This window comes from Vicugna pacos, chromosome 23, assembly GCF_048564905.1.
Source record: "Vicugna pacos chromosome 23, VicPac4, whole genome shotgun sequence".
Taxonomy (NCBI): domain Eukaryota; kingdom Metazoa; phylum Chordata; class Mammalia; order Artiodactyla; family Camelidae; genus Vicugna; species Vicugna pacos.
In genome coordinates this window covers 7,782,123-7,807,147 of record NC_133009.1, presented here as the reverse complement: position 1 = coordinate 7,807,147, position 25,025 = coordinate 7,782,123, and the positions used below count along the sequence as shown (strand labels likewise).

General features: G+C 48.9%; 1 protein-coding gene across 3 annotated transcripts in view; it reads right to left on the bottom strand.

Annotated features, from left to right (window-relative positions):
• Nucleotides 1-1,572: 1,572 nt before the first annotated feature.
• Nucleotides 1,573-25,025, bottom strand: part of LOC140688707 (plasma membrane calcium-transporting ATPase 4-like) — a 95,674-nt gene continuing 72,221 nt past the window's right edge. Inside the window, exons 15-22 of one of the 3 annotated variants that reach the window (XM_072948428.1) lie at nucleotides 24,516-24,622; nucleotides 19,537-19,728; nucleotides 18,217-18,430; nucleotides 17,404-17,615; nucleotides 16,337-16,444; nucleotides 14,204-14,380; nucleotides 10,530-10,634; nucleotides 1,573-5,389 (exon numbers count right to left, since the gene is read on the bottom strand). In XM_072948428.1, the coding sequence (XP_072804529.1) occupies nucleotides 5,075-5,389; nucleotides 10,530-10,634; nucleotides 14,204-14,380; nucleotides 16,337-16,444; nucleotides 17,404-17,615; nucleotides 18,217-18,430; nucleotides 19,537-19,728; nucleotides 24,516-24,622 (1,430 nt within the window). In that variant the 3' untranslated portion in view covers nucleotides 1,573-5,074. Of the gene's footprint in view, nucleotides 5,390-10,250; nucleotides 10,635-14,203; nucleotides 14,381-16,336; nucleotides 16,445-17,403; nucleotides 17,616-18,216; nucleotides 18,431-19,536; nucleotides 19,729-24,515; nucleotides 24,623-25,025 lie in introns of those variants that run through there. The other 2 variants (XM_072948426.1, XM_072948427.1) reach the window with 2 other exon arrangements.

Sequence of the window (25,025 nt, the reverse complement as noted above, 5' to 3'; positions counted from 1 at the left end):
GCAAAGAAATAATATTTTTTAGAACGGTGGGGAGGGAAAGATGGAAGAAAGGAGCCTGCTTTTTTCCATATGGTTACTCAGGCCTGAGGAGCTGAGCTGGCTTCACACCCCATTAAGCCAACGCCTTAGGATGCGCTGGTCTCTGCCAGAAGGCTACTTTAAAGCTCACTTTTCTCCACGCTTTACTGCACATGCTGGAGTTAGGAGGTATGGATTCTTAAGATCCTGTTTGGCACAGCAGAGAGACACAGGCCCGAGAAAGGCAAGGTGAGAGTAAGAGGAGAAATACACGGCCCGACTTTAGAAAAGACTGTAGGGGTGTGTGCACGCGCGTGTGTATTGTATGTGCGTATGTGCGTGCGTGTATGTGTATGTGTGTGCGTGTGTGCACGTGTGTATGTGTATGTATATGTGTGTGCGTATGTGTGTGCGTGTTCTGCACCCCTTTTTTAGGGACGGTATTTGGGAGGGAAGCTACAATGGAATTAACAAGACGTCAGTTCTGCATCGTGAGTGATTTCTGTTGTCAGTAAGTCCCAGCCCCGTTTGTCTGTTAGGTTATTAATTACTTTCTCCCTCATATGTTTCAAAGAATCTAAGCGGGCAGGGTGGCTGTGCCTGTGGAGGGCAGCCTGGGACAGTGAAGAAAAGCGGGGCTAAGACTTCTCAGTACGGAAGACTTTCCAACCAAGGCTGATGGCTCCTTCGGAACCAGCCTGTTCAAGCAGCTGGGAGAGTCTGTGTTCTTCTTCAACCTCGTACTTTCCTAAAAGATCCTGGCAAGCTGACGAGGTTCTTTCTTTCCTCGATGTTTTAAAACAGTAGGGAAGTTGACTGTGCATCTAGGTGAGAATTGCTGGAAGGAGTTCTGAGTACTGAGATATGAAAGCTCAGAACCCAAATGCCCTGCCAGGAAGCTGTGTTGACCTGAAACGAAGGCCTAGTATCAGTCACGCTAGAGACCCAGGGAATATGGAGCAACTGAAACAGACACACACACAAATAAAACCCAAACAAACGAATAAAACAAAAACCCCTAAAACAAAACAAAACAAAGAACCCCCCGCAAAAAGCACCTTTGGCAAGATGGGGACTGGAGAGCCCCAGAAGAAAGGCAGGAAACAGCGGCTGATATAAGGGAAACCAATTTTCCCAACAGGCATTTTGTTAATAACAACAACAACAATAATAAAAATAAAGCAAAGCAAAAAAAAAAATATATACATAGGACCACCAAGCGCTTTCTTACCCTTCCACAGTCATCCTTGCTCAAAAGCTCCAGCTTCACAAGGCCCTGACTGTAGATTCTAACCAAGGAGGGCAAAGCAAAGCTGTCCTCCAAGGGAAGGAAGCCGGCGCCAGGGCTGCGAGTCACCGGAGGGAAACAGCGGCCGAGAAGCCGGGGGCCAGTGACAAGCTGAGTTCTGGGCTCGCAAAGCTGGGCTCCCGGCATGCCTGTGGCAGACCCCTCTCCACTTCGACAACCAGTGGCATCAGCCCAGAGTGGGGCACACGTTGAGGACAGCACAGTTACAAGTGGGCACGGATTTTTATTCTCAGTGCACAACAGTATTGTTTTTGCTCATCAGCAACAGCTTTATTGGTTCCAAAAAAAGTATCCTTTTTTTCCCTTTTTTTTTTAAAACTCCCCTTCTATTTTTCCCGTCTCAGTGGAACAGCATATTTGAATTTCAGATTTGCCAATTTTTAGCGTATTTTTTCCCTAAGAATCATATAACTACATGCAAAACATTATACAGAGAGCTTAAGTAATATCAAAATGCAAATGCAGGAGGGGCGCTCTGTTTGCCTGAACTGCAAATTATGGCAACACACACTGGGGTACGCATTGCTTTCATATCATCATTTGTTTGTTAAGTCATGCAGACCACAATGGCCAATCTTTTGTCTTGTTTCTCCCTTTTATACAAAGATACCAGTGCTTGTTATACTAGTTACTTAAAAAAAGAAAGAAAGAAAGAAAGAAACTCAAAATTCCTATCTGCGTGCTGATTTGAAAAGAACAGAGAGAGATTTGTTGGCACACATATATGGCATATTCACATATGGGGAGAAAACATGAACCAAAGGCCAGTTCCATCAGGGGGCGCCCACCGCCCTCCGTCTCGGAGGAAAGCGGACCGCAGACCTGACAGCAGGGCCGGGAAGGTAAAGGCCGGCACTGAGCTCAGCGCAAGGGTGTCTGGTCTATTCTGAGGAAGAGGCTGGAATGGCTTAAGAAGAGCAGGCATTTAGAAGTGCCCCTCGCCTTCCCGCCCCCCTCCCCCACTGCAGTGAGGTGGTCCCCAGTTCCGAGGAGTGAGGAGTGAGGAGTGAGGGAGGGTGCACCCTGTGTTGGCATCATAGGCTGCTTCGATCACGAGGCAAGGAAAGCAAGCAAGAAAGGAAGTGATGTATTTAGAGGTGTCCGGCACACGTGAGCTTGCCACGGCCCTCTGGGTTTTCGGCAGTGAGGTAATCACTCAGATTTCACTGGGCAAGCTCTCCCTTCTGAAGCTCAGCTGGGAGAAGAACTTACAAGTGCCAGAGGGACTTCTCAGTGGTGTCTCTACCGCCTTAGAGATGAGGGAATCATTTCAGAGGGCAGAGGACACCTCTGGGAAGGACCTAGCCCCCACACTGTCATCTAGGGCTGGAACCAGCCTTTATTTTTCCACTTAGGGTTCTATCTCTCGTCTAATAGATTGTATGAAACTTTTCTAGGGGAGGGGAAGAAATCTCAAATCAGATCCTTGCCAAAAGAAATAAATCACTAATGGAAAAACCCAGGGGCAACAGGAGGTAAAAGAACCATAAAAAATGCAAACCCCCAATCAGAGCATCCTGGCAGCCAGTGTCTTGGGTACCACTCTGACAGCTGTTCACAAACTGCAAGTCTAACCGAGGTCCCTGGTCCTGATCACTAGTGCCTGGTACCCATCTCCATGGGGGTGCACACTCGCTTCCTGCCGGCTGTGCCTTCTTCCTGGCTGCATTCCTTCCCAGCAGTGATCTACTGCCCATTTTTCTAGGTTTTTCAAAGAAGAATCTAATCTAGGATAATATTTTTCCCTTTTCCCCATCAGACTCTTTTCAGATCCAAAGCACCATTTTGGGGGGAAGCTTTATTAACTTCTTCCATATTTATTTACTGTCAGCTGGATCACTGAAACTAAATAGAAAAAAAAAACTTACATAAAAAATATGCACATAAACACTTCAACTTAATTCCATGTCAACAAAATTTATATTAAAAAAATTCTAGAACCCAACAAATTTTTTTTCCCCTTCAGTATAAAGATGGCTGTTTGGAGAAAAGGAATATGGTGCATTGGTTCTAAAACCAATGACAAAATGACAAAACCTGTCATGTCTAACTGCTGGTTATGTGCTCCCCTCCCCAGGCTTACACGACAGCACTTTATTTTAATTCCTTTAAACAAAATACACATGGCTAACTCAAAAACTATCAGTTTCTGATCTAAAGAAAACTATATTTTTTGCATATTTCTGTTTTCTCTCTTACTATGGAAACTAGAATACACACACACAACCATTGACTTTAAACAGGCACCGTGAGAGTCTTTTGGGAGCAGGAATGAATAAACAGCCTCCAGAGTTTATTCTAAACACTGATCTGAGGTAATATAAGACTCGACAGAACTAAATCTTCCAATGTAATTAATAAATATATATGTGAACACCTAACAGCGTGGGTTGAGCTGTTTTTTCCCCCATGAGCATTTAAGACAGAGAGAAGATCGCTGAAGCATGGAACCTTTACAAACCCAAATCAAATCTGGTGGACTGTGTAGTAATGGGATGTGTCGGGGGGACTGCTCCTTTAGTTCTTCCGTCCTAGGACAGCTCAGATGAAAAGGGGGAGGGGGGAGGAAGGAAAGGCTGGAGAGGATAGGTTTCGGGCACCTGACTCTCCCAGATGGAAACATGGCAGTTCGTAAGAGCCTCGAGCCCCTCCTCCCTACTCCCACCACTCCAGGAAGGGCAGGGCAGGCTCCACTTACTCGTAGGAGACAGGAACTGGCAGACATGAGCTGCCCCTGCACAGGAGAGCGCACGTCACCACCAGCAAGGAGGAAAATAGAGGTCCTAAGACGTGGCTCCACCTCCCCCCACTGAGGGAGGGAGGGAGGGAGGGAGGGAGGGGAGGGGCTTCTCAGGGTGGCTCCTTTGCTCCTTTAAGTCAGCAAAGTGTCACTGGAGCTTCCCACTTTGGATGCATATTTTCAAAATCAAAATGTTTCAAAAGTAGATAACCTGGCAACAGCAGGAACACATTCTTACCAGCTCTCGATTGCTTCCCAAGGACCCTGTTAGCAAAGAAACCTATTTGCCTCTAGAGCTAAATCAGGGGTTCCACTGGGGCCATAAGGGAGGATGGTTTAAGTCTACTCCATTCATCCACGCCCTTTCCATTTTCTGAATCATTACAACTTTAAAAAAAAAAAAAGAAGGAAGCCAAGGAAAACAATGGTCACAAGAGACCGAGAGGCTGCGGGGAGGTCGGGCTGGAAGGGCAGAAAAGGTGTAGTGCTCTAGGTGTAAGTTTTCAAAATGGAAAAATTGTTTTAAAACAATCACTCCCTCAGCTGCGTCTACACCTTCCATTCCCACCTGAACACATTTCATGTGAGCAGGTTTGTGGCTCTGAACCCTTAAATGAGCTTGTCAACGGCGCAGACGCATAGGGTCAAAAACCCAGACGTCAGGAGACTGGTGACATAGATGTGAATACTGGGGAGCATCTGGGCTGGGGTAGATGCCAAGACGATTGTCAACACTTCTTTAAAAGTGACAACTGATAGACCTAAAGGGTCGATTCTACCATTCGTTACCTACTTGGGGTTGAACAGGGTCCTGCTACAAACCCCAACTCAAGTTTAAGTCAAAATCCTTGTAGGTCTGTGCTCTTCCCTCTTCACGGTCAGGTGGGGGTTCAGACACGCTTGGGAGCAGCTGACGTGACAGTGAGAAAAGTCCCATTCTCACCGTACTGAAGGGAGAGATACCAAGGGCAACAGGGTGAGCAGGAACGGGAGTCAGAGAACCCAGTTCAAACTGATGTCTCCAGGCTGTGCAGAGGGCTGTCCGAGTGGGAGGCAGCAACCTGCACTTGGCTGCAGTCCACCGCGTTGTTGTTTTGGTTGGCATACGGAGTGACCTCACCATCCGACGGGGCCATGCTAGTCCCAGGCTTAGAAAACTTCTCAAGACCTTCCTCTTCTTGCTCATCCATGAGTGGTGTCCGTGGCCCCTCCTCATCTGTGGCGAATTCGGGGTGGGTCATGAAGTTGTGGATGGAGTTCTGGTTCATGGGTTTCTGAATGCTTTCATGGAGGGAACTATGGAACGCTCTGACCACTTTGATCTACGCCAGGGAAGGAAAAGGAGGGTGAGAAAACACGGAGGTGAGAACTGGCTCGTAAAACAAGCAACTGGGTGGTTTGAAGAGAGAAACAAAACCCAAACTACAAAACACCACTGCTCAAAAAACCAAAACCAAACGTATGAGAAGAGATCATGAAACACTAGAAATGTCACGTGGCTCAAATTTCAAGCACTGAGGTGGGGTGGGGAAGGTGAGGCATGGCAAACAACTAGAATATTTCAAAAGCTGCATTAAAAAAAAAAGTAGAAAATCCAAAGCAAAGTTAGCATTCCCAAACAATCCACTCTTAAAACGGAACAGAAAACAAAAAGATTCGTTAGTTCTTTTGGATGGAGAGCAAGGACATTAGAACCAGGTGCAAATTAATAGCCAAACTTAAAAGATGATTCTGACATGTGGACTTCTGTGTTGAGGCCAAACATTTTGTGAATGTGGAATGGAAAAATTACACATTGCAGTTTAGTTATCTGTTTGAAACCCTCGAAGAGCCAAACACGTATCAATTTGCACACAGTACACTTTGGGTGATAAGTGGCCATGAATACCGTGCAGCAAGGCAGACAAACCAATCTTCACTTGTGTCAGCAGCATGCAAGAAAGTAAAACTCTTACACACGCTCCCAACAATTGCTCTTTCAGTCAGGAAACATGCACGTATTTATAATCCCACACTCTCCACCATGTTCTCCTCCCCCGGAGAAAGTAGAACTCCACTCCTTCCGCCCCCTCCCGCGCAAGAGGTGGGTGAGACACGGGCATCAGAAGATACCCTCCTCCCGGCGCTGACGGAAGGCTCGTGCTCTCAGCCCAGACGAGGCTGGACACGTGTGTCCCTGTCCTTGACACGTAGCAGCTATGCCCCGTCATGCAGATTTCTCCAGCTGTTTGTAAATGGTGAAGAGGAACGTGATCTTATGTGGAGAAGGGAAAGGATGGGACCAGGAGAGAAACCACCCGATCCGGGAGGCAGTGCTCCACACAAGGGGCTTTCCTGATGGGGTGGTCCAAGAGGATGGAGGAAACAATTTGTCGGCTGGGAAAAGGGAAATGCACTGCCCTGTAAGTGTCTAAAGCTTTGTTCTACTGCACAGCAGAGGAAGGGGTTGAGTCACTTTAGAGAAGAGGGGAAAATGGACCGTAATTGATCCCTGTGCCCAGCCTCTGCCTTATCCACAGGTTCCAGCTCTTTTGGGAGCTGTATTTTGGACCTGCAGGTCTCTCTGAGGTATGGTTTAGAACTTGAGTTGGCAGAATTGAGGTGGGGGAGAAGGCTGGATCTTGAGAGGTCGGGGAGAGAGGCCAGGGGAGAAGAAAGCGGTTGTGGGGCTGTGTTAGTTGTTGGGAGGTGGCCGATCCTAGTCTGGTCCCAAAGTTCTTCCCTAAGAAAAGAAATGGAAGTGATGCAGGAGAAGCTGTGGAGGTGAGGATGGAGCTACAAGACATGATGAGGGCTGGGGCAGGGCGCATCTTTCATGACTCTGCTCTTTAAGCAAAGAATATGTTCCTGGAGAAGAGGCAGGAATGTGGAGACAGCGGAGCACACAAGGCGGCAGGCAGATACGCCGGCTGGATCGCTTGTCCCAGTGTTTCCTATCACTGTAGAAAACCTCCAGAACAATGCACGAGGCAGGTGCACTGAAGTTGTGTCCCTGTCGCTAAGGCTTGCCTGACCTTGCCTCACTCCACAACACACTGGCTGCCCCACCCAGGATGGAGGGTGCTCAGAGCTCAGAAGGCAAAGGACTCTTTGCGATTCAACTGAATCAGCTCAGCATCTTCCACTAAGAAGACGCAAGGAAGCCGGGCACACACTGACCACGCTGCACAGAAAGCAAGGACCTACTTGCCCTCGTTAGGTGAGATCAGGTGGAATATAGGTTCCATCTGGTTTTTAGGAGGTCCCAAGTTTTCACTGATCGATGTCAAATCTTGGAGCAAGGCACCTTGGATTCAGGGAGCCCAAACCCAGGGCCCTCTTCCCTTGCCTGGGTCAAGAGATGGACCCAAAGCCATGCCAGCACCTGTAGGACTGATAACATAGCTCATACTTTTCACTTACTCCTGAGATCTCAACATTTCTAACAAATGCTACAGGACAACAGCTACCTTTATACCATCAGTTGATCATCTTCAATGTCAGTGATTTTTCAAACTTCCTGCGTCTATTTTCTGAAGTAATTGAATACTTTGTTAACACAATTGTATGTGCAGTCCACTCTAGAAGACAGATTTTTAAAAACTGGGGTTGGAGTGAGGGTCTGGAGCCCTGTTTGCTGGCTCCACCTCTCACCTGCTGGGGTGATCAGCAACACTGTCACAGGCAAACAATAAGGGACATAAAAGTGAATTGGGGTTGGAGAGATGGAAAAAATAGGGACAATTTCTTCTTTGGGGGAGCAAGGAACAGCCATCCAGCTAGATTACAGGACTTCAGGAAGCTCACGGGAAGAGGAGTCAGTGAGCTAAGGAGAACCATCTGGTGGCTGGGCGGGTGGAGAGAAGGGTGAGGTGCGTATAGGCCGTGGGTTGTGCTCCTCAACTCCAACACTGGTCCAGAGACTACATAACACATGCTGATGAGCTGTCATACAGCTACATCGCCACCAACCCACCCCAAGTGGTGACATCTACCCTCCCCAATGCATGGCGCCTGGTGCGTGAGCAGCGTATGGGAAACAAGACACAGACAGCGAGGCGGGTGCTGTGAAAGTTTCAGGCACTCTCCACTCGGCCAATCAACCCTTCCTTCCCCGGTCATCATCTTCCCAAGTCTCTGGGAGATGCCTTTTTGGGGTCCCTGGCCTACAGATGAGAGTGGACGATGGAAGGGCAGTTCTTTCTCATGACTCTCCCCAAGCAGGCTGGACCTCAGGCTAGGTGTGAGCGCTCAGGGCCACTCTCTGGAGCTCAATGAATGGGCAGATGAGGGCTCCATTTCTGCAGCTGAAATTCTGTAGTTTTCTGCTCCTCTTTCAGAAACCAGGGGAAGAGAAGGGTTTGGGGACCTTCTTATAGAGCGAAATCTTAAGACCTTTATCTTCTGAGGGTCAGATGAACAACTGAACTCGTTTGGAAGTCTGGAGTGGGAAAGGGGGTTTTCAGGGGCACGCCTCTAACTCCTAGGCCCTCCAAGCAAGGAGGCCGAGCTGGAGGAAGGGCGGGTGTGGCCGGCCGCCCCCGATTTCCCAGTCTCTGAGGGTTGGAGCCACACCCTCCACCAGCAAATCCACGTGCGCCCGGTGGGCTGTCTGCTGCTTAGTCTCCTTCCACCTTCAAATCACGAAGGCAGCTGACACTAACCCTTCCTAACAGAGAGGCACGACAAAAAAAAGAACAGAAACCCGTTGGAAGGACAGGGCAAAGCTGGAGGAAAAAGGGAAACAGGAGAGGAATATGGAAGGATTAGGGAGAGAAAACCTCGCCTATTTGCAGAGCAAGACTTACTTAGTTCTCTGACTGCCTTTGGGCCTAAATATGTATGTATATAAATGTCCTCTCCCTCTGCCCCTCACACGAGAACACTTAGAATCGGCCAAAAAGACAGCAGATAGTCTAAGTCTGTCAACCTCCACACGCACAATCAAGCGACCCGCAGACGCCGCAGCTGTCCTTCTCTACCCCTCCCCCGCCCCAGGGTCGGGCGGTGATCGCTGGAACTAGGGGAGGGAGAAACAGACTAAACACTCGGGTATTTGAAGCCCACAGTACACTTCATACAGAGAGGCTCCTTCACCGAATATCTTAACAGCACTGTCAGCAAGGAACCTGTGTCCCACTTCAGGTAAAATGACCAGAAATAGGAAGGCATAAGCACTAGCAAGAGCCTAATAATCTACCAATCATCCACCAGATCTTAGGTAGCGCTCTGGCAGCATTCCAGCTGACTGGCTGAGAAAGGGGTTCCTAAAACTTTGTGTGAAATAAGAAATGAAGTGCTGGCTACAGGTGAAACAATCAACTGGAAGAAAGGAGAAAAGAAGAAAGAAAAGAGAGAGAAAAAGAAAAGAGAGAGGAAGGAAGGAAGGAAGGAAGGAAGGAAGGAAGGAAGGAAGGAAGGAAGGAAAGAAAGAAAGAAGGAAAGAAAGAAAGAAAGAAAGAAAGAGAAAGAGAAAGAGAAAGAGAAAGAGAAAGAGAAAGAGAGGAAGGAAGGAAGGAAGGAAGAAGAAAAAAGGTTGCTCTTCAGAAATTCCTAAAAGAAAAAAATTCAACAAGTGAAGGAAAAGAAGTTATCTGATCTTTCCATGTACTTCTCCTATCCAGATGTGAATGAATTGATTCTTAAACCAGAGCTTGGTTTAAAGTCCCTGAAAAGTAAAATAATGGGGATGCTCAGCACTGGGCATCTGAACTGAACAGCTTTTCTTCACAGTCAGCTACAACTTTGAGGCCAATATTGTCAGCTAACAGTAGGAGGGCAGCCAAAAGGACTATTATTATTGGCCAAGTTCAACAATGACTCAATTATGACAGCTCTACTGGTAAAAAAAGAAACAAACAAAACCCCAAAAAAAAAAACAAAAAAAACCCCCACAACAATAACAAAATCAAACAACCCCATGGAAACAGTAGCTCCCTTCATGCTTTTTTTTTCTTTTTTCAGGAGATCTCAAATGTGTCCCCCAGTGAAGAGAGTTCTTGACGGTCTTCATTTGGCTTAACCTTGCATCTAACCTTAGAAGACTGAGTTTAGACTCGAGGGAGCAGGAGGACAGGACGGGAGAGAGGAGAGAAATGACAACAACATACTCAAACAAAGCTAAAAACAAAGTAAAGTAAAACAAACAAACAAAAAACTCAAGGAAGGAAAGCAATGCAAAGGAACAGTCAGAAAACAGGACTGTTGTCTTTAAAATGGTAACAGTTTAATAGCTTTTCAACATCAAAAGGTTTTGGAGTGGGATTTTGGCCCCACTTTTCTTTCCTTAAGTCAAAGGTTAAAGGGAAAAAAACAAAAGAAAAAGCTAACCACATTCGGTTAAAGTGGATGCCACGTGCTCTCTTGTGGTCATTTCAGCAAATCATGCATTGTAATAGACTATCACTCACTGCCTAGAGCAGAAGATGAAACAGCGGCAGCGCCAGAAGTGCTGGGGGAAGATCTGACTGGTGCAACTGTGACATAGGATCTATGAACATGTTTTACATCAAGGTGTTGACTCATGGTCTGGCGCTTTGGGACTCCCTGAAAAGAGGCTCCCATCTGGAATGTGTTAATTACGTCGATCTGCAAAGAATCAGAGAGTGAGACAGCTTTGCTCCACAGGCAGAAAGAGGTGAAGAAAAAGGAGGAAGGGAAGGTCCAGGAGGGTGAAGGAGGGGGATGGAAAGAGCTGGGAAAAGGAGATGGAAAGCGAAAGAGAGAAATCCCCTCACACATAAAGCAATGGTAAGGAGAAGGGGAGAAAAAATGTTAATTGCACATCACCCTTCATTTAAGGAACTATTTTGCCATGGGGTCTAAATACCCAGCCAGAATCCAGTCTTCTCGTGCCTTTTAGCCTACGATGGATGTTTTAGGTGTACTGGTGTCCAGAAGTATCTAAAATTTAAAGAGACTTCCCCACCTCATGACTCCTGACAAGAGTGACCGCTCATTACCTGCTTTGACCTACACTCTTGAAAAAAAAAATAAGGTATGCAATTTACGATAGAAGGTAAAGGATATATTACTGAATTTTGAGGCTCAGGAACCTCTAAACCGACTAGATTGACTACGTATTTTTGCAGATTTTCCAGGGAAAAACTCATGTGTTTAAACAGAGGCACTGCAGCAGCCCACACACAGGTGGCCATGGTGGGAAGGCTTCTGGCCCATGAGCTGCCAGGCTCGTCGTCTTCCGGGTTCTTCTCTGAGACACCCTTTCCTTGGGTGCAAGTGGACAGAGCCCCTGAGAGCGGAGCTCAGGAACCCGGTGGCCAGGCTCTTCAGGGAGACCGCCACTACATGCATTGTGTGCTGGAGACCCTGAAATGTCTGGCAGCGGTGTAGACAGGAACTCAGCAGTTGGGGGGTGGGGGGGAGAACTGCTGGCTGATGGTGGTGGTGGTGGTGGTGGTCAGCAGCTGCGATCTAGCCCCACACAAGCTGTCTCTGGTTTTCAGGGACCTACTCCTCAGAGACAGAGGCAATTAATGCCATTCATTTTCCTACAATGGTCTTGATCTGGGGCCTCAGTCAAACCTACCATCCTCATTTCTGACTTCTAAGCAGCAGGAAACACATCAAAAGGAATTCCTTTATCCCTCAGGATCTGGTGGGATCATCCTGCAAGTGTTCCCATGCTTGGTGCCGAAGGCCACGCAGGACAGGTGCTGACCCCGCCCATCCAACGTCATTTCCCCACGTGAGGAGGTAGGAAAGCAGGTACCTTGCGACAGGTTCTCATTTATAAAGCTTCCTGAGAAGCCATGAAATGTTTAGGGCTAGATTCGGGATTCAGACCGAGTTTGAGCTAAAATACCACCCTTCGGCACGTGATACAGTTTTCAGTTCCGGGGGATGGAGGAGACTGATCCTGTTGGAGGAGAAGGTTTGCACGTGGGGCGGGTTCAGCCACATGTCAGAAGGCGTGGCGGAGTCGCCCTCCTCAGTGCTTCTTAGGGTTACAAGTTCCCAGCTTCCACAACGAAACTAGACCCCAGATTTACCTTCCCAGGATTCTAGCCCTCAGGTTTCCCAAACTTCTGCTTTCTAGTGCTCTGAGTTCTCCCCATACGAAGGGGACCCAGGATGGGACAATAGCCTGGCGACACCTCCCACCCCTAAGTGTTCCAATAAGAATGACAAGGATCAACAGCCGGCAGGGAGTTTTGCTAGAACCCTGCTGAGGCTGAAGAGCTGGCGCCAGGACAGAGCTTTAGGTGTCCAGGGTGCACGTCAGCAGCCAGCCTCATCTGCCGGCGTGGCCAGGTGCGCACTGCGGGGGCTCGTCGTGGCGTCTTTAACAGGCTGCCTTTGCTGCCTAAGTTAAGGCTTTAATGCCATTCTGGTCCAACTGCCTCTCGCTCCAACAGAGAGAGGCGGTACACCTAAAGCTACGCAGGCAGTGCAACCAGAGAGTTACAGAGTCAGGGAATGGGAATTGACAGCTGGAGGAGAAGGAAGATCCATGAATCCCAGGCCCCAGGAGAGGAGACTGGCAAGGAGCCAGGAGACACTGGAACAAGGACATCCTGGCTAGGAAAAAAGTACACAGTAGAAGAGGAGGCAGATGATCCTGAGGGGGAGAAAAGCAGACAGGTTATTTCGAAAAGAGCAGACCTAAAGGAAGGCCCTAAGGCGCCAAGTATTCTGCGCAGTGAGGCCTTCGCTTGTGACGGACTCAGCAGCCTGGGCGGTGGGCGGGGGCGTGGGGGGAGGTGTGGAAACTCTGGCCAGGCTCTGAGGTCCCATAGGGATGGCCCTCTCTGGTAGGAGGAACTCAAGAGAGGGCAAGGGGCTCCAGCACCCGCTTTCCCACTTCCGTCTGTTGTCTTGTCTACAGATCCCTCGCTGGGACTGTCATCTCCCCTTCTCCGGGGGGGAGCCGGTCCAAGACCCCTGGTGGATGCATGATGCCGCGGGTAGCTCTGAACCCTGTGTCTCCTATGTTTTTCCCTGGACTAAGGGGCAGGCAGCTTACACAGCGAGGGTGCGGCAGGCAGTGGGAATGACGGGGCAGGGCAGAGTGGGGAGGCGTCAGAGTCCATCAGTTACTCAGAAAACTGGTGAGTTACTGGTTTCTGGAAGTTTTCACTTACTACCTTCAGACTGCGGTTGACCGTGGGTCACGGAAGCCAAGGGAGGCCGCGCCGTGGGTACGTGGGGGCCGCTGTGTTCGGACTATGCATGTCAGCTCTCTTCCCTGGGAAGCGGTGGGCTCGACGAGGGAATGTTCAAAACCCTCGGCAAGGCCGACTTGAGAGAGTGGAGTTTACTTCTGGGATCTCCAGAGAGGAACAGACCTGTTCTCTGGAGAGCGCCCTTGACAACTTGGGGGTTCCACTTTCTGGAGACGGGACATCCCAGGACTAACGCAGTCGAGGTGAGTGGGTGAGTGTCGGCATTATCAGCGCCCGCCCGGCCCCTTCACCCGGGAGAGGGTGTTGCGGTCGCTGCGTGGAAGGTGGGGCGGGGGGTCCCTGTGGTGCCACATGCAGGGGGCTCAAGGGCAGCAGGAGCAGTTTCTGTGTCATTTCAGAAACTGCAAAAAGGGGAGAGGCTTGAGGAAATGACAGCTTCTTCCTTTCTGGGAAGCAAGGCTGAATCCTGTAAAAGATACTCAGGCACTGGAAGACCACTGTCATTTATACGCACTTATCCATCGGATTCCCCACCACGGCCTCCAGTTTTGAGTGGGGAAGACACAAGAGAGTGAGTGTCTTTTACAAAGATGCCTCCAGATAACAGCTACGTCACCCTAGCCGCAGCTTGAGGATGCACATCAAATGTCAGCTGGGGATGCTGGCTGAGAGACACCGTCTAAAGCCTTCCCCCGAAGGGTCGGGAAAGACCCTGAACATCTTCTGCCCTGAGGCTGGGCTTAGCGCTTGCAGGAGACCTTATGCAGGAAGCCTGCCCACCCGATGGACGGTGGGAAGTGGGCTTTAGACGAGCCCAAAGCTAAGGGACCACGCTACCGTTAAGCGTCCTGTGCTCTAGGCGCTATGATTACTCTCCTCTCGAAGGAGCCCGTACCTCTACGCCCCTCTGTCTGGCCCAAAGCAAGGGAAGGGGAGAGACGCTGGCCACCAAGAACTGCTGCCCTCCTAACACCTCCCGAAAGAGACAGGGCGAGGACAGGTGAGGAGTACCTGAGTCTGGATGCGGTTCAGGCCCCGGAACCAGAGGATCTGGCCTCGGCGTAGCTCCATCTCCGCATGGTCAATCTCATCCAGCCCCTCAGCATCCTTGGTGATCTCCTCTTTGGTGGTGCCATGCCCAGCTTCCTTCAGGAACTTCAGGGATTGGGTAGGTATCGTGGAGACGATCTGAGGAAAAGGGGAGACACCAGACTCAGGGTGGGAAGAGCTGGCGCTCGCTGACGTGGGTCAGGCCCTTGCGTAGGTCACTCTCTGTCCTATCACCCTCGCCACTGCGGGAGCAGTGAGGAGGGTGCCAACCGATTCAGGCAAGCATTTGCCAAGTGCCTACCAGCTGTCAGGCCCTGAGGAAGGTTTTCTGTGGACACAGAAGAGAGAACTCACAGTCTAGCATTAGACCAGCCATCTGCCTTGTTATAGACTTCATTCTCCTCCTTCTGGCTCAGATCTTCTTTTCATTTTGCCATCTGTCTCTTAAGAGAAGTAGGACCATAAAGCCTGGTACAGAGCAGGAAGGGACAGAGACAAGGGCCTGGGAGGAAACAAGTCTGGGGACAGGATGGTCACAGTGCACGTGTACAGCCAGGAGGAAAAGCAGGGTGGTGAAGGGGAGTGACCCTCTTCTTACTTACCATGTGCGAAGTCACTCCTGTTTTATGAAGCTATAGCGAGGGGATACTAAATGTCTTCTTGGGCCTGGGGTGAGGAAGTGGGTGGGACAGCCCCTGGACGAAGGGACGGACAAGTCTTATCAGAAGACGTGGTGCAGTAGGTCGGGCTTGCAATTCAAAGTAAGTCACTCAGTTCTCCCTCATGGACAGGATGAGGAGTAGGCGGGGCGGGTGGGAGGGACGGACTGTATGAGCGGTCTAGTATGGAGCCAAGTGCTTGGAAAGAGAAAGAATGCCAGAATTCTGCTTTTGGATGTTGGAAGGAGCAGTTGTGATGCAGAAGGAAGTTGTTAGCGGGCGTCAAGGCCACATGGCCACATGTGAGACTAGACCTAGAGATCAGCGTTCCCAACAGTAGAGAAACAACCAAAGTTCACCCAAGTGTAGACGTGCTCTGGGGACCCAGTGGTAAGCAACCTTCAGCAAACAGAACAGGGTGGAGGGACTTCCGTCAGGAACCGGGATGGGGCTGATGATGGAGGCATCCAGGAGGCATGAAAGACACAACTAACGGGTCTGTGGGGAAAGCCTGCAGTCCTGGGGGGGACCTTTGGGGCCAGTTAGAGCAAAGCCTCCATTGCCCAGCTGGGCCCCAGTGAGCAGAGACGTGGGGTCCGCAAAGCAGAGACACAGCCCAGGCCAGCGCTGAGGATGAGGGAGACTTGCAAGGTGTTACTAGGGAAGGAATGAAACTCTCGCCAAAGCTGATCACATGATTATAATACTAAGAGCTACCACTTACTGAATGCTTACAGAGAACTAGACATTGTTCTAAGGCATTTCTGTATCGAAACTACTTTGCTGATTAACAGTGACTGACAACGACCCTGCGATCCTAAGTTGAGGACATGGAGGCGGAGCTGTTAAGAAACTTGCTCAGCGTGACTCAACGTGTAAAAAGGAGAACTGGGATTCAAACCAAGCAGTCAGTTCCAAAGTCCGTGCTTTGAACCATATGCCATCCTGCTTCTCCAGAGCTCTTGTGAGTCTGGATTTCTCTTAGGTGACAGTCAGGCATCCATCCCAGATAAGGCTACGGTGAGAAACCGACGTAGCAACAGAGCCCTAAACTATGACAGCCCGGCGGCCCACGGCCAGACTGTGGCTTCATGAAAGACATATGCTTTCTACTTCTAAGACCCTTGACTTCTCTTTTTTTAAGCAAAATTCCACTGAAAATTTCCACTGCCATCTCAGAGAAGCTAAGGGATTTGCCTGTCCCCAGGCAGGATTAGGGAAGAGATCAGAGCCTCTGAAGTGGTGGGTACTGATCATTCCCACTTCGGGGTCCTACGAGATGGAGAGAACTCGATTGCTGGGTGGTGGAGAGGAGAAGGAAGGAGAACACGAAGCGAGGGGCCGCAAGTCTCCACGGCTGCTTGTTCCGTCTCACGGAGAGGAGAGGAGGTCCGCTGGCCGTGTGAGCGCGCAGGGAGCGCGTGCGCGCACTCACCTGGGCCCACAGCAGCTCTCCGATGCCGATGAAGAGACACCAGAGCCACTGGGACAGGGTGAGCTTCGTACAGCTGAAGGGCTTCCCCCCGAATTCCACAATGAGAATCTAGAACAGAGGAGGAGGCAGCCCAGCATCAGGGAGGTGAGTGACAGCGAGCCAGCCCTCCAGTCAGGGCCACCAATGCCACGCTAGCTCCCTGGCCCAGGATCCCCGTGGTGCAAAACCCTGGTCTGCTTGTTGGGGAAGGAGAAAGAGGAGATCCAGGTGGGGAGGAGGCAAGACAGACACACACAGTCCCAACAGAGCACTCTGATGGGGCAACAGACCAGTTACTATGAACATTATTAATGCAAGGGCTGGGGGCTTCTTGTGACTGCAGCCAGTGGGTGACAAAGACAAGGGACAGTGATGGAGAAGAGGAATTTAGGAGGGGGGCCAATCAGGGGTCACCCCGCCGAGGGGTGAGGCAGGAGCTCTTCTGTCAAACTCTCTTGAATCGGCAGATGCCCTGGCGACAGGGACAAGGAAGGGGCTCGAGCCTTTCACTACCGGGGCAGCCACGTCCTTGATCCCAGTTCCCACAGGAGGAGTGCAGGCCAGGCTTATCTGTCAACCACCCGCGCACCATCCCATCTCTTCTTGTGTAGCATTTTCTATCATGAAGCCCTTTCAAAACAAAAGGGCAGGGGCAGGGAGAGGATCCTCGCAGCACGTGCACATATGTTTCAAGTATGCTGGCAGGAAAACATGGAAAGGGTTTAGAAGACCGTGACCTTCCTCCTGGTCACTGCATGACATTCCTCTTTTAGAAAGATAATGAAAGGATTCTGTGAGTCTTATTTTATTTTCTACCAACATGCTGCCTTGCACTGGAGCACTTGGCACAGCAGGGTCCAATTCTAGAACAATGTACAGATGGAAGCCAATCGGGAACATGTTCAAACCACAGCCCGAGTCCCCCTTCCCCCCCTACTCTTTTTCCTGGGCACTTAGGGAATCCTGGCTCCCAGCATCCAGCCTGGACCATCCCAGACCCACTAGCTCAAATGCAGCCAGACTCTCACCTGGCTGACAAATGTGCCCAAGACAACAGAGCAGAAGATGAGGTTGTGGAAGATGCCTGAAAAGACATTCCTCTCTCCGTGGATCTTGCGGGAGTTGATTTCATTGAAGAGTTGCATCAGCACGAAGGTGTTGAAGACGATGGTATAGTGCTGGCTGGGAGGTGAATGGAGGGGTGCCAACCTCCCACTATCGATGTCAAAAAACTTCTCACCTAGTTGGGAGAAGGGACATGCTGGAGGATAAGCAGCTCTCAGTGAGGGCTCAGGTTGAGTCAGAGCACGCCGACCTCACTGGGGCTTAGGGCTGGGGTCCATGCTAGCTGGTCAGTATCTGAGCTACAACAGTTGCCCAGTAGTTTCAGTGTTAGTCCTGGTCTCACATATCTGGAGCTCTCTCTCTGCTTGCTCCACTGAAACGCTAAATGGTAGGTAAATTATTGCCATTCCACACGAGCAGATGGAGCCCTAGCAGGGCTAACTGCTGCCCATGGCGGCAGAAGTAGGGGCCCTAGAGTCAGGCAGACAAAGATTTGAATCTTAGTACCACTATTTACTCATGATGTGACCTCACCTTCAGTTTTATGATCTAAAAAAAAAAAAAAACAGTATCACAAAGGCCCCCTTGTGAGATCCTTAAGAGGAGAACGTAAAACTGCAGAGTGTACCACGCGGCGGGAACCGAGGATGCGCGCAGCAAGCGAAGCTGCGGTTACTCCCCCGTCTCATGCTGCTTTCTCTCCTCGGGTCACTCTGTCCCCATCTGCATCTAACACTCCGGCTGCCGCCCCCGACCCCTCCCCGCCCTCAGCTCACCAGCGAAGACGAGGAAGAAGATGACAGTGAGCTGATAGACTGCGTGGCCCAAAATGTTCTTCATCATAGTGCGTGAGATCAGTGGCTTGTTCCGGCCGTAGGGGCGACGCTTCAGCAGGGAATCCGTAGGGGGCTCGGTGGCCAGGGCCAACGAGGCGAAAGTGTCCATGATGAGATTAACCCACAGCATCTGCACGGCTTTCAAAGGGGAGTCCTGGTGGGAAGAAGCACCAGCCCTCTTAGCTTCCCTTGGAAGTCAGCCCCCTCCTCACTCACCAGACACATCGTTGCCCTTGAAATGGCCCACCTCCTGCCAGCCACCTTTTATTAGCTGAGTGACACTGAGAAACTTATTTAACCTCTCTGAGCCTTGGGTTCTCCCCCTGTAAAGTGGGGACAATTCCTACTCTGCAAGGTTGTTTCTGAAGAACAGAGACAGTACAGCTCCGTGCCCCTTGTGCTGGCTAACCTGTAGGTGCTAAATGGTAGACTTATCGTCACCATCCCACACGAGCAGAGGGAGCCCGAGCAGGGCTGACTCCTGCCCCCGCACCACTGCGGCAGCGCTGGTCCTTGCGCCTCAGTCAACCTGCTGAGGCAGAAGGGAAGGGGCACGGCGCGGCCATGTAAAGAACGGCCCGGCGATGAGCACCAAGACGGAGGAAGGCTCAACTCCCAGCAGCCCTGAGGCCCAAGAGGGTGGGACATTTGACCCCCAATAGACCTTGAGCTTCGTTATACGCTCATTGTAAATATTAACATGGTAAATGGCATGCCCACAGGCGCCGTGACAGTTCCGAGCTGACCACAAAAGGTCAGAAAGTGGGTGATGGCCCAGTTCTCGGAAATTCCCAGCCCCTGCCCCAAAGTAGTTGGACTAATCCTCCCACTTGTTAGCATGTGAAGCTACCAAGCCCATGAAAACTAGCCCCCCACACCTCGTGGCCGCTCCCCCTTCTGAGTGAGAGGACCCCTCTCTGACTACGGAGTGTGGATCTATTTTTACTTTAGACTGAGCACGCAACCCCCACACCTCGTGGCCTTTCTCTTGCCTTCTGAAACAGCCTGCACTCTGTCTATGGAGTGCGCATCTCTCTGAATAAATCTTTACTTAACTGTGGCTCGCTCTTGTGTTCCTTCCTGCACTAAGCCAAGGACCACACTTGGCGGGGCACGTCCCAGGGATTCAACTGAGGCCTGGGACACGGCCATCTCCTCGCCCTACGTTTCTTCCCCTGTATCAATACTGTACCCCACATCCCATGGTCCTTAGCCCCCACCTCAACCCTCCTGTCTTAGCTCAGCCCACACTCCCTTCACCTGAGTGATACAGGCCCCAGTGAAGGCCACAATCACAGCCACCACGTTGACAGTCAGCTGGAACTGCAGGAACTTGGAGATGCTGTCGTAGACGTTCCGCCCCCACATCACGGCCTTCACGATGCTGGTGAAGTTGTCGTCTGTTAGGATGATGTCTGATGCCTCCTTTGCCACATCCGTGCCTGCGATGCCCTGAGGTAAGAAGGGGAAGGAAAACAGTGAGTAACTGGACAAAGCAGAGTTTAGCTATGTTCTGAACCCAGACTCCATCGTGTGACCTCCAAGAACTCGGCATAAACACTAGGGGGCACACTGACCGCACAAATTCTACAGCCTAAACCACCATCCATTGCCTTGTCTTCTCTCCCAAAGAAAATGCAGGGAAAATATGTCACTGTCACTGTATGGAAGGGAGGGATGGGTCCTGATGCCACCACCTGCCCCTGAACTCAGACTGGAATTACACGTTATCTTTGCTGCTCCTTTCTCCCTTCCCTCCTCCTACTCCCCCACCTTAGAAAATAAAAGGCAGGGAACAAGTCCTAACTGTTCAACCACCAAACTTAAAACCTTCTTTGGCCACTGCCAGTATCTAATTTAAATCCCTATCTCCCCCACACCTTGAAGTCACCCTACATTTTTTCCTCTAAGCAGAGTAGTCTGGAAGCACAGTTCAGGTGTCCCATCCCTCTTCACAGTCCTGTCGCTGGGGAACCACGAAAAGTTTCTGAATAGACATATCAGCGGTTGAAAGCAGTGCTTTAAAAACAATCAGCTTTCTCGTCTGGTAGTCAAAGCCCTCAACAAGCGACCTCTGGTTCGTTTCCAGCCTGCGCTCACATGACCTTTCTGCGCACAGCCTGCCGGCTTACTCGCAATGCCCTGGCCCTCTCATTCACATCTAGAGCCCGGACTTCTGCTCACTACTGCCCGAACCCAGAGCATCCTCTTTCCCCATCTATTTAAAGCCCCACCTATCTTTAAGGCCCCATTCAACAAATGAGTATCTGTTGATAGACTATACAATTCAGTTACCCCATCAAAAATTCTCTAATAGTGGGGAGGGTATAGCTCAGCGGTAGAATGCATGCTGAACATGCATAAGGTCCTGGGTTCGATCCCCAGTGCCTCCATCAAAGATAAATAAATAAAACCTAATTACCTCCCCGCCACCAAAATTTTTTGAATTAAAAAAAAACCTAATTATCTCCCCCCAAAATAAAAAAATAAAATATTCAATAAACAAAAGTATTAAAAAAAAGAGTTCTCTAATACATCCACACAATGCTGTACCATGCACTGTAAAAAGAAAGGAGGGGAAAAAGAAAGAAAGGAAGAAGGAAAGGAAGGGAAGAAAAAAGAGTATCTTTATAGAGATACTACTACGGAATAATATCCAAGTTGGGCTGTTAAGTAAAAATAAGCAAGATGGAAAAAAGAGTGTTTAATGTGTATATAGATAGATATAGGAAAGTAGCACTTATCCAGGAGAGTAAGGCTATGAATACATTATACATTTGATTATATTGTAAAGAAACAAACAGAAGGCTAAACCAAAAATCAGAGACGTTACCTGTGGGGTTCAGAAGGAGGCAACAGGGTGGAAGTTACAGGAATAGAAGCTGGACTTCTATGAATAGACCTTGTTTTGTACATTTGACTTTAGAATTATGTAACTACTTCACACAAGTATAAAACAAATGCAGGATTAAGTAAGCAATCTCCAAAATGGGAAAAAGACCACAAAACATGATATACATGAACTGGTATAACCAGCTGGTGGCACAACCACACAAAGGGAAACGTTCCAAGTGACTTTTTAGAAAACACAGTAACTTGATGGTACCTCCCCAGTGGGATATACCTACAGAGAAAAAGGACTGCAAGAGAAATCTTCAACTGTTTCAAATAGAGTAATTGTATTATTATTGCTATTTTGAGACTATTACATGTATTTCAGGATGATGCAAATAATTATGTTAATGCCATTAGGAATCAAAATTCTCAGCTTAAGAGATAAATATAAAATCAGGGAAGATAAGGGGGGGGATATAGCTCAAGTGGCAGAGCACATGCTTAGCATGCACAAGGTCCTGGGTTCAATCCCCAGCACCTCCTCAATAAACAAATAAACCTAGTTACCTTCTCCTGCCCACCCCCCAAATCAGGGAAGATAAATAAAATTAGAAAGTTAGAATTCTGTAATTCCAAATTTCAACTGGAAATGCCAATATGAATTCACAGTATTTTATCTCTATCTTAAAACAAAGAAACACAAAGCAAAAAGAGACATAAAAGATATGACTTCCTAGCTTTGTTGACAGAAAAGTTCTAGAAACAGTAATTCAGTCAGAAGTAAGGAACATCTTGACATTCAGACTGTGTTCTCTAAATATCATTTCTCACTAAAATGAAGCAGAACTCCTTTGAGACACGGATGATTCTAGATCCAGGACAAGAAACATGCGCGATGAATCTGGAACGTCTCATCGTGCAAGAAACCAGGAAGGCTGTTATAGACAACTGAGGTGGTACTAAGAGGACTCAGCAGTGCCAAAGGGGCTAGTGATGGGTCAACATGCACATCAAAACAACAGTAAGGGCAGTGGATTGAAACACAGCGAGCATACATAAATCCATGAGCTCATAATAATGCATGAAAAAAATTAGACTATTAACTTTCAGTAGTTTAGTGAATTTTAAAAAATCAACAATTCATTCGTTATCTTTGGAGGATCCTAAAAAATCAACTCATTATTTTGAAAACTGGTAAATAAAGGAAAAGAATCAAGCACTTAACCTGTGTTTCATGTCGGAACTGAACCTCGGAGTAACCAAACAGCTGATGAGGGCAAATTTCTTTTTACAGAAATAGAGAAACCCAGAACACTGTCATTTTGCAGCCCCTAGTGAAAGATGGGATCTAGAATCTGACTGCTTACAGACACACAAGTTTACAGGAAACACAAAGGGTAAAAGAACACGGTCAAGGACACAACAGGGATGCAATCGACAAAACCTAGGCCGTGGGACATTCTCTGCAGACAAACAACCCAGCTCCTTCACAATGAAACAGCTAGGGAGAAAACGACGGAAGAGGATTGTGCAGAAAAGAGTTCACATACCAGGCCTGAGACTACTATCCTGAGAAAGGCCTGTGTGCAAGGCTGACCCTCGGCTGGCATCTAGGAACGTGGCTCTCGGAATGCTCCCAGTAACAATCAATTGAAAATTAGTTAGTGATTCACTGTGTCTAGACTGTGCCCTTGGTTTCCATCGAAAACTTGCTTTCCTTCTGGGAGTCTGGGATCTCAGGACATGCTAGGCAGACGGTGCCTATGTGACCAACCCCAATAAAAACCCTGGGCGCCAAGTCTCTGGTCTCTGATGGGGTCCTCTGGACAGAAACACCGCACACGCGCTGCTGCATTTTCACTGCTGGGGAAGAGCGTGCTCTTCCTGACCCTCGCAGACGGAGCTTCGGGGAGCCCACGTGAGGATTCCAGGCTCTGCCTGTGACTGTCTCCTGACTGCATTCTTCCTTTACCGATGTGAGGCATCTTGCCACGAGCACAGCCATACGCTGAGTCTCCTAAGTCCTTCTCGTGAGCCCACAAATGGAAAGGGTGGTCTTGGGGACCCCAACACGGCGATCCTATAGGATCAGTGGTTCGCGAACATTAGGACGTGTCAGAATCACCCAGAAGCCTTGTTAAAACACAGATGGTTGGGCCCCATCTCCAAGCTTTCTGATTCAGCAGATCTGGGGTAAGGCCTGAGAACCTGCATTTCTGTAGGTTTCCAGGTATGGCTAGGAGGCGCACACTTCAAGAACTACTGTTACAGAATAATAGATTTAAGAGAGATATCAACCAACTGCACTGTATGGATCTTATTTGGATTCTGCCTTGGACAAATAAACTATAAAAACAGCATTTATGAAGCGATTAGATACCTGATGACAGTATCCTATTATTAACTATTGTGGATTAATAATAACGTATTATTATAGGACTAATAATGGGATAAATAATAATAGGATACTAACAGACAGTGAAGAATCAATTTTGTTACGAGATAATAGTACTATGATTCTTTTAGACATATTTTACTGATACATACTTATCTTCCGGATACATATACAGGATGAAACGACATAATGTCTTGGATTTGCTTCAGAATAATTCAGCTAGAGATGGGGAAGAGGGTATGTGTTGGGGTGTCAGTGAAACAAGACTGGCCAAGTGTTGATGTCTGACGCTGGGTGACAGGTGCATAGGGATTCAACAAACTATTCTCTCTACTTCTGTATATTCTTGCAATTTCCTGGAATAAAAAAATTTTCTGTTGCTGTTAAAGAGAGAGCCCTAAAGACAGGTTATGTCCTGAATGTCCTCCCACTGCTTAAAAATCACCAAGAGGTCAGCGTATATGGAAAGCTTACAAGCATAAGCTACTTGAGTGTGAGGATGTACTTTGTAATCCGCGAGCTTCTAAATGTCAGAATCAACAAGTGCGCCTGTTAAGAAAACCCAAACATTTCTGGGATCCAGCCCAGAGGCTGCTGAATCAAGATCTCCAACTTGGAATATGTGATTTTAAGTGAACTTTCCAAGTTGACTCTGATGCTTCCGGCCTCTCGAGTAATAAACAGTGCTGACCACGAAGCACATGTTTTCCACATGGAACATGGATTTTCCATCGTGTGCCTGGGCAGACAACATCACCATGTTCATGGGTAGTTTCAGCTGGTCTTGCTTTCTTGGGCAATGATATGCCATGATTTCCCTGCCTTCATACCTGATGGGTCCCTCATTCTACGCATCACTGGCCAGGTCGGTAGGAGAGATGGAGTTAGAGGAAAGAGCACACAGTGCGACGTTTCGGTTCAGGAAGCAGCAAGTCCCCAGGGGCCTATCCTGGCTTCCTGATGGCGGAGGCAGGCTGCAGTCGGACAGACACTACGCTGAGCTGCTTACCATGGCAAAGCCAACATCGGCTTTCTTCAGAGCTGGCCCATCATTCGTGCCATCACCAGTGACAGCCACCACCTGTCGCTGTTCCCCAACAGTGCTGTCAATGATGCCTGGGAAAAACAGACACACCACAGTGAGTCCACACATGCCGTCTGAGGCCTGCCCCCCATGGAAGGCGCTTTTCCAATCTTCCTCTTTGGTCCCTGCCACCACCTCCCTTTCTACTCTTTTTTCCCCTTTGCTGGAGGTCCTACACTGTCACCCAACAGCAGCAAATTATTTCACGGGTAGCACTCTAAGCTAAGAAAATTTAGCCTCGTCAGGTATCCTGTCTGGTGCCCTAAGGCAGCTGCTATGTGGAGCAAAAAGCACTGGCTGATTCGAAGGCAGAGACCGGGGGTTGCACGGTACCACGTCCACTTCCCAGCTGGACAATGTGGGCAAGTTACTGGTCTTTTCAGCCTCAAATTTCCTTATTTGCAAAAATTGGAACAGCTGAACCCGCGCTGCCCA